Source organism: Sus scrofa, chromosome 10 (assembly GCF_000003025.6).
Source record: "Sus scrofa isolate TJ Tabasco breed Duroc chromosome 10, Sscrofa11.1, whole genome shotgun sequence".
NCBI lineage: Eukaryota > Metazoa > Chordata > Mammalia > Artiodactyla > Suidae > Sus > Sus scrofa.
In genome coordinates this window covers 15,386,385-15,396,135 of record NC_010452.4, presented here as the reverse complement: position 1 = coordinate 15,396,135, position 9,751 = coordinate 15,386,385, and the positions used below count along the sequence as shown (strand labels likewise).

Sequence of the window (9,751 nt, the reverse complement as noted above, 5' to 3'; positions counted from 1 at the left end):
TTTAATTCACTGCAAGCCGAGTGTAGTTGAGTTCTAGTTCAAGCCAAGCTTAATGTTCCTCAGACTCAGAACTCCTGTGCTCACCAGTGTTCTTCCATGGATGCTCCTAATGAGCCCAAGAAAATCAAACTCCCCGTCCCAGAGCTGTGCTGTAGACATGCAGTAAACACCAGCTGGGTACATCTGGCAAAATTTCCAGCAATGAAAGCAGCAGTTTGGGGCTGCCAAAACCAGATTTATTTATTGGATGTGGAACAGGATGAATCTTTAGAAATTCTTCCAAATCCCAGTGCCATTTTTAGCATTATTTAGAGACATAAAGTAATTTAACTTCATGGCACAGAAATAGATGCACTGCAGCAAAATCTGAGATGACAGTTTCCTCTGTGTCACCAGCCTGTGTGTGGGGCACAGCGGACAGCTGCCACTCCCTGCCAAACACTGTGGACTTCAAAACAGCTTTGCATAGAGCAGGGGTCAGCAAACTTTTTGTCTAAAGGAATATGGTCTCTGTTGGAGTTCTGCCATGATATCCCAACAAGGAAATGAATGGACATGACTATGTCCCAATAAAACTTTATTTATAAACACTACAATTTGAATTTAAAATATTTTTTCCTGGAGTTCCCACTGCGGGAACAAGTCCAAAAAGTTTCAAATGTGCGTAAAAAAAATCCAAAAACTATCCATGAGGATTCAGTTTTGATCCCTGGCCTCACTCAGTGGGTTAAGGATCTGGTGTGCTGTGAGCTGTGGTGTAGGTTGCAGATGTGGCTTGGATCTGGCGTTGCTGTGGCTCTGGTGTAGACCAGCAGCTGTAGCTTCAACTGGACCCCTAGCCTGGGAATCTCCATAAGCTGTGGGTACGGCCCTAAAAAGCAAAAAAAAAAATTAAAAAAATAAAAAACAAATAATAAAATCTTTTTTCCATTATCTTTTTTTTTGTTTTGTTTTGGTTTTGGCTGTGACATGTAATGGCTTGATGAGGGCTCTCAGTTCCCAGACTAGGGACTGAACCTGGTCACAGCAGTGAAAGCGCCGAGTCCTAACCACTAGACCAACAGAGAACTCCTTTTTTTGGGAAATGTATCTTGAAATATTATTATTCGTTAGATTTTTTTCCCCCCAACTACTTGAAAATGTCAAAGCCCTTTTGAGCTTGTGCGAGGTAGAAAAACAAGTTGAAGGGTAAATGAGACTAAACAGCCACCATGTGCTAAACCTGGCTAATTAGTGGCTCTGCTTCAGCAGTCATCAACCCCACTTGGAGGGCTTATTAAACAAGATTTAATAAGCCTCAGAGGTAACCAACCCGACTAGTATCCATGAGGATGTGGGTTCAATCCCTGGTCTTACTCAGTGGGTTAAGAATCTGGTGTTGACATGAGCTGTGTTGTAGGTTACATGTGGTTCTCGGATTCTGTGTTGCTGTGTCTGTGGTGGAAGTCAGCAGCTACAGCTCTGATTCATCCCTAGCCTAGGAACCTCCATGGGCCTCAAGTTCAGCCCTAAAAGGCAAAAGGTAAATAAATAAATAAAAATACATTAAAAAAAATAAAACAAAAACAAAGCAAAACATGCCACTTTGGCATGTTGATTATTTTGAGCTGCAGACACTTGAAAACTAACAATGGCAGGAAGCGGCTTTCTCTCCTCTCCCCTTATCTGCTTAAGGACAGATTCTCCAAAAGGAGTTCAATTGTCATTAACCTCCTCCCTAGGAGTTTCATCAATAAGGCAAGATTCACTGTTTTTCCATCTTAGTTAAAGTTTTTATGGCTACACCTGCGGCATATGGAGGTTCCCAGGCTAGGGGTCTAATTGGAGCTGTGGCTGCCAGCCTACACCACAGCCACAGCAATGCTGGATCCTTAACCCACTGAGTGAAGCCAGGGATCGAACCCACTTCTTCATGGATACTAGTCGGGTTTGTAGCCTGCTGAACCACAACAGGAGCGCCCTCATTCTTTCTTTTCTTTTCTCTGAGCACTCTGCACCCTCCTCTGTTGTCCTTGTGGCCACTGAGGATAATTCCCTTCTGTGAATTGTTTTGTGCGTCTCCTCCACCAGACTAAAGATTCAATGAGTGCCTGTGCTGGGAACTCATCAGCTCTGAATACCCAGTATCTGGCACGGCTCCCAGCCTCCTAGAATCACTTGAGACGTGTGTGTGGAATGAATGAAAGAACCTAGTGACAAGGACGTTATCGGAGAAGATCCCCGTGATACACAAATTGTGGGAGCTGCTTAGTACTTCAGTGAGAAGGACTGGCAAACTACACACAGTAACAGTTGCTACTGTTCTCTGAATGCCCATTGGCTCAACAAGTACTGGTTGAGCACTCATGGTGGACAAAGCCCTGGACTTAGCCCGGGGTCTTGGCAATGGACAAGACAACCAGAAAGCCCTGCGCTCAGAAGGCACCAGGCACAGCTCCTCGAATTATTTTGTTGTAACTTTGTGTTTTGGTAGAATTCAAATGTGCAGGAGCTCCCACTGCGGCTCCGAGGGTTGAAAACCCAACTAGTATCTATGAGGATGCAGGTTCAATCCCTGGCCTCACTCACTGGGTTAAAGATCCAACCTTGCCACAAGCTGCAGTATAGGTCACAGATGTAGCTTGGCTCCAGCGTTGCTGTGGCCGCGGTGTAGGTCGGCAGCTGCAGCTCCAATTCCGCCCCTAGCCTGGGAACCTCCATAAGCCACAGCTGCAGCCATTAAAAAAAAAAAAAAAAAAGAATTCGAAAGTACAGATAAACTGCAAGAATGGCACAAAGAACTCCCCCATGCCCTTTACCAAGATTTGGTCAGTGGATTTCATTTAGCCCCTCTTAGAGATTTAAAAATACATTTCATTTAAGGTTAAGCTCTACTGAATAAAGTTAGAGAAATTTTGATAAGGGAGAACTTGGGGGTTCAATGAGTTTGCAAGATTTAGTCGCATCGCCAGTCGCCACGGAAGGTTTTATTCTTTTTCTCCTAATCATGAGTCACTGCGCTGACCATACTGCTCATAAAATGGTGTGGTGTTGGAGCGATGAATTAATGATAGTGACGTGTGTTTTAACAACCTCTGATGAAAGACATCATGCAAAATTAAAATCCACTTCTCTTTTCCCTGTCTGATGGCTAACAGCTGTGACCAATTTTATTTTTACCAGAATTAGGGCACATTTTCCCTTGCCTAGTTTCCACTTCCCCCCTGGTGGGACCTTGCCCTCATCGTCCTCCCCACCCTCCAGCTTCCCCCAGTTCCATGTACTCAAATCCAGCTGCCTTTACAATTCCATCATTTGTGAGCTCCAGTTGCCATGGCAGCAGAAGGGCTGTGGAGGTTGTGTTTTCCTTTATGAAGATTTTTTATTTTTTCATTCTTCATCTCAGCACTCTCAGAAGTTAAGTATTCTGATCTGATTGACAATTCAGATGCCCTTTGGTTAATCTTTGGGTGGAATGAAACTATTTCTTTTTTTTTTTTTTTTTTGCTTTTTAGGGCTGTACCTGTAGCATATGGAAGTTCCCAGGTTAGGGGTTGAATCAGAGATACAGCCGTTGGCCTACGCCACAGCCACAGCAATGCCAGATCCTTAATCCACTGAGCAAGGCCAGGGATCGAACCTCCGTCCTCATGGATGCTAGTTGGGTTCCTTACTACTGAGCCACAATGGGAACTCCTTGAATAAAAGTTTTAACGTTCCTAGCTACTCTTCACCTAACACTTTAATCAGGGGTTGCCATGCTACACAGTTGCAAGGGTTTCTATTTTCATGGTAGTCAGTGGAAATAGGAGCCCCTCCTGCACAGCTGCACAGTTGTTTTTCCTCTGTATTCTCTACTGCTGCCCTATCAACCCCCACCCCCAGCTGACTGAGGTGTTTTCAGACCATTCAGATTCACCCATTTATATTTTTTCTTTTTCTTTCTTCCTTTTTTTTTTTTTTTTTCTTTTTGTCTTTTTAGGGCCATTTCTAGGGCATATGGAAGTTCCCAGGCTAGGGGTCGAATCGGAGCTACAGCTGCCAGCCTACACCACAGTCACAACAATGCCAGATCTGAGCCATGTCTGCAACCTACACCATAACTCACGGCAACACCAGATCCTTAACCCAATGAGCGAGACCGGAGATCGAACACGCAACCTCATGATTCCTGGTCGGATTTGTTTCCACTGCACCACAATGGGAACTCCCTTTATACTTTTTTTTTAATAGATTTTTTTCTTTTTAGTGTCACATCTGCAGCATATGTAAGTTCCCAGGGGTCTAATCAGAGCTGCAGCCGCTGGCCTATGCCACAGCCACAGCCACACCAGATCCAAGCCTCATCTGTGACCTACACTGCCACTCACAGCAATGCCAGATCCTTAACCTGCTGAGCTAGGCCAGGGATTGAACCAGCATCCTCATGGATACTAGTTGACTTCTTAACCCTTTGAGCCCTGAAGGCTTTATTTTTTAAATACAAAATTTTCATGGAGATACTTTCATATATTCAAGTATTGAAGGAGTATGTTTTTTTTTTTTTCTTTTTTGACCACCCCATGGTATATGGAGGTCCCTGGCCAGGGGTCAGATCCAAGCCGCAGCTGCCACCCATGCCACAGCTGTGTCAACAACAGACCCTTCAATCCACTGTGCCAGGAAAGGGATCAAACCTGCGTCCTGGTGCTGCAGAGACTCCACCAATCCTGTTGGGATCCTCCAGGGATCAGATCCGAGCCACAGTTGTGACCTTAGCCGAGGCTGTAGCAAAACCAGATAGTTAGTTCACCATCAACGGGCCAGGATTGAACCTCCCTCCCAGAGCTCCCCAGGCGCTGAGGATCCCGTTTCGCCACAGTGGGAACTCCCACAATGTACATTTTTCAATGGCATAGCCCAATGACACGCTCCTCACTTTAAATCACTGAAGAAAGTGTAGACACTTATTGAAGTTTTTCTGGGATGAAGAGGAGGGATTTATACTGTACGTCACACAAAAACCTAATAATCGCTTTTAACTTATTTTAAAATTTATTAATTTTTATTTTACTTTTATTCAATTTATTTTTAATTTTTTTTTCAGTTTTTTAATATGTTTGGCTGTGCCCATGGCATGTGGAAGTTCCCCAGCCAGTAACTGAGCCCACACCACAGCAGTGACCCAAGCCGCTGCAGTGACAACGATGGATATTAGCCGGCTGTGCCTCAAGGGAACTCCTAATGCTCTCATACTTAGCCCCTGGCTCCAATCTTCCACTACAAACGATGGCCCAATACTTTCTTCGTAAAGAGTTTGTAAAAGGACCTCTGTCTCTCTCCTCACCACTCCCTTCTGCCACCCCTGCCCTCGGTTCTCTGCAGTCTTGTACCCCTTTTCCATGAGGACAAACCTTGTCATCTTGATCTCATCTTTGTTGTTTTGAATTTGCTTGTCTGGGAAGGGGAGAGGGAGGACAAAGATACACAAGACAGCAACGGAGAAAAAGAACGGGAGTTCCCTTCATGGCTCAGAGGTTAATGAACCCAACTAGGATCCATGAGGACGTGGGTTCGATCCCTGGCCTTGCTCAGTGGGTTAAGGATGCTGCGTTGCCGTGTGCTGTGATGTAGATCACAGACATGGCTCAGATCTTGCATTGCTGTGACTGTGGTATAGGCCAGCAGCGTAGCTCTGATTCGACCCCTAGCCTGGGAACCTCCATATGCTGAGGGTACAGCCCTAAACAGCAAAAAACAAACAAACAAGACAGAAGTGACTTCTGGATTGCTCTGGACAATTCTTTAATTAACTTTAAATCAGTGCCTCTGTGGCCATTCTTTTTTTTTAAATTATAAAACATGTTATGTTCTTTAGTATTTCATTGTATCTGATACCATTTTCACAAACAAAATATTTTAAAGCAAAAAAAAAAAAAAAAGTCTCTCCCTCATGGAGAAAAAGAAAGTCTTTTTTGACGATACCTTAAGGAGACCCACAGGAGACTCGACTTAAAATTTATAAGCATGAGCTTGAGCGCTCGCGTCCACTCCTCCTCTGTGTTCAGGTGGGTCCTGATGGGACAGAATCCACCATGGCTTCCAGGGTCTTCCATCAGGCCTTTCTTCACGTCAATCTTGTAGGGCCAAAAGAGTGGTGGCTCACTTTTCTCAGCTGCTTCCTTGAACTGCTGCATGCAGTCCAGGAAAGCCACCATCGCCTGGTCGAATTTGTTATTCAAGAAAACACTCTGCTGCCCATTTGCAAATAATGGCAGCTCAACGTGGTCACCTGTTAAAGACTTCAGGTAGGAGTAGTTTCCGCAGGGGACAAGTCGATACCTCTGAAACTCCAGGCCAATTGCGTTGGACAGGGCGTGGAGCAGCAAGGCAGTCTGTCCCCAGGCTGCGTTTATCTCATTCCAGCCCACAGGGACCGTGGGGAGGGAGCCCAGCCTGAAGTTATTGATGATGGCTATAGGACCAGCATGCCTGATCTCAAATGTGGCCCTGAAGACATTGGTTTTCTCCAGCTGGTCCCACCGGGTCTGGGCGTGCTCTAGCCGCCTCGCCACACTGTCCAGCTCGTCGTGAAGTTCTAGTTGCTGCCATTTCAACTTACTGTAGTCTTTCTGGTACTGCCATTCCTTCTGGTCCAGCATCTCAGTCTCCGCCTGGGCTGCCTCCAGATCTGCTGTGGTCCTTTCTCGGTTCTTCTGCACCTGCTCCAGCTCTTGGACCAGCCTCAATTCCTCCAGCTCCAGGCCCTTCAGCTGCTTCCGCAGCGTCTCCCTCTCAGCCTCACTCCCCCACCCCCTGGTCTCTAAACAGCGCCTGTAGTTCTGAACCTCAGAATCTGTCGTGGTGAGTTGAGCATCCAGTTGCTCTAAAAGACAGTCAGTACAGTGCTGGCAGAGGGGGTGATCCACAACCGTTTCACCGGAGAGGATGCCAAAAATGTCCCTAATGGCCTTCTGGATGCTGTTGAGGCTTCTCAGGGAGCCCAGTCTCCCAAGCAGAGTGAATTCAGAACTGGCCCAGAACATCCCGCCACCAGGGAAGGGCAGGCAAGAGGCGCCATCCTGTAGATTTATGACACTGGCTCCCTCTCCGGAAGAAGCCCCCTGGGGTTCTCCTGGCTCCCCTCGAGCAGAGTGGAGCAACGAAGCTGCACGTTCCTGGGAGGTTTCCGTGGACTCTGTCAGTTTCAGGGGCTGGCTGCAGCGCTGGCAGATGAAGCGGAAGGAGGACATGGCGGCGGTCTTGACTCTCACCCCGGCGCTGATCCTCTGGCTCCTTGCTTGATTCACCGCGTATACCTTTTAAAACTCCTCTTCTAGGAGGAGGGCTTCTTTTAAAAAGCATATCATCTCATCAGTCTCCTCCTTCACACCTTACAATGGAACCCTCCTTAGATACTGGTAGACCTCTCCTGGACCGCCTACAGACCAGGGATGCTTTCTAAAGGGAAAAGCCAATCATCATACTCCTCCCTTAGCATTTCCAGGGTATCTTAAGAGTAATCTTTCTACAACTAAAATCTGATCACGGCCTCTCCTTTAAAATGTTCCATACCCTTATCTTACCTTAAGATGAAGTCTAATCAGCTTAAGCTGACACCAAGGACTCTGCCCATCTTTCCAGCCTTTTCTCTTCCTGTTTCCTGCCACCCTCATTCATGGGGAATAACTGAGTTTCAGTTCTTCCAACATTTCTTTTTTTGTTTGTTTCATTTTTTCTCTTTTTACGGCCCCACCCATGGCATATGGAAGTTCCTGTGATGTAGTCGCAGCAGATGCTTCTCTGGTCTGGTGTAGCCTTAGCTGTGGCATAGGTGGCAGCTGCAGCTCCAGTTCAACCCCTGACCCAGGAACTTCCATATGCTGTGGGTACTGCCATAAAAAAGAAAAAAGAAAAAAAAATCCAGGTTGCATCTGGCTATATAGGTTTGAATCAGCCCAGAGGAATGACAACTTGACAGAGGCCCCAGGATAACCCAGGATCCATCTGGGGAGTAAGCCCGCCCCTGTGATGGCCTGGGGTGGGGTGGGGGGCCAGGAGTAATTCCTGGCCTCTCTCAGTGGGTACAGGATCTGGCGTTGCCGTGAGCTGTGGTGTAGGTCACAGACTCGGCTCGGACCTGGTGTTGCTGTGGCTGTGGTGTAGGCCGGCAGCTGCAGCTCTAATTAGACCCCCAGCCTGGGAACCTCCATATGCCTCGAGTGCGGCCCTAAAAAAGACAAAAAAAAAAAAGAAAGAAAGAAAAAGAAAGAAATGTTTGATTTTTTTTTTTTTTTTTTTTTTTTTTTTTGTCTTTTGTCTTTTCTAGGGCTGCATCCATGGCACATGGAGGTTCCCAGGCTAGGGGTCTAATCAGAGCTATAGCCACAGGTGTACGCCACAGCCACAGCAACACCAGATCCGAGCCGAGTCTTCGACCTACACCACAGCTCTTGGCAACACGATATCCTTACCCTACTGAGCGAGGCCAGGGATTGAACCTGTGTCCTCATGGATGCTAGTCAGATTCGTTAACCACTGAGCCACGACGGGAACTCCAAAACGCTTGAATTTTAAGCCACTAAAATTGGGGGTTTATTATCAATGTAAAATCTGACTGACTAACACAGTGTTAATCACCTTACATGTATTTTCTCATTTCCCTTCAGGAACAAGCAACAGGATTTGAGAGAGATGAATTATCAGAATCCCTCAGGATGTTGGGATATGGACCCAGGCATTTTTGACATCAAAAGCCATGCTTCCTATTAAAACATAACAATGCTCAGAAGTTTCTATGTGGCTCAGTGGGTTAAGGATCCAGCATTGCCACAGTGGTGGCACAGGCTGAAACTGGGGTAGGTTTGACCCCTGGCCCGGGAACTTCCACATGCCATGGGTATGACCAAAAACAACCAAATCAAAGCAAAACATAACAACTCTTATCCTCGATAAGGAAAGCCGGAGTTGATTAGCATAGAACTGTGGTCTTAGAGACAATGTTAAATGAATGTGCCTTCTTTGGTGATAGAGCTAAAAACTAGTGAAGACGGTTTGCATTTTGTTAGGCCCGCCCTGACCCACTCTAACTGGCTTTTCATGGGATTTCTTCCTTGCTTAGTTTCTTTCTCTTCCTAATGATTATTTTCTAGTTAGAGTTACGTTGTACACCTGGTGTTTTCTTTTCCTTTGAAACAGTCTCCAACCCTACCTCCTTTTTGTGGGGGGAGCCATCTTCATTCCAGAGGGAAGGTCAAGGTGCCATAACCCCAAAGACCACCAGAAACTGTCACCAGACCACCTGACTCCAGCCTTGATGACTTTGAAATGATCAGCGGCGGGAGAAGAATGCAGACACCTGATCCTTATCAACAGCCCTGTTTTTCAAGCTAAACCCAGAAGACCCCTGGCCATCCCCTCGCAAGAGGGAACACAGTTTTGAGGGCATGAGCCTGCGGGGGCTCCTTTGCCTGGCAAAGCAATAAAACTGCTCTTTCTGTTTCACCCCAAGCTCTGTCTCTGAGACGTAACTGGCACAAGTGAACAGAGGCTACAGTAGTCATGGTACCAAGTCTCAGAGTCTTCCTCTGAGAAGATGCCCTAATGGGAGTTCTCCATCAACAAAGCAGCCTGAGATGCTGGCAGCTCCTTCTCTCTCTTCTCCCTAAATGCCATACATAATATAGTTGGGGATGGACCACAGAGAAGCATCACAGGGACACATGGTCAGGCTGCTTCCAAGACCATCAGGGGGAATAGAGGCAATATGACCTTGCCCAGGGCTCCTATGTGC

The 9,751-nt window shown here is 46.5% G+C and overlaps 1 protein-coding gene across 1 annotated transcript; it reads right to left on the bottom strand.

Moving 5' to 3' along the window:
* Positions 5,886 to 7,424, bottom strand: BECN2 (beclin 2). The gene has a single exon (XM_003130557.2). It carries the CDS (start codon positions 7,209 to 7,211, stop codon positions 5,910 to 5,912), a length of 1,302 nt encoding a protein of 433 aa, XP_003130605.1. The 5' UTR covers positions 7,212 to 7,424; the 3' UTR covers positions 5,886 to 5,909.

Excerpts from the sequence above, each read along its gene's own strand:
- BECN2 (XM_003130557.2), bottom strand. The coding sequence starts at position 7,211 with ATGTCCTCCTTCCGCTTCATCTGCCAGCGCTGCAGCCAGCCCCTGAAA.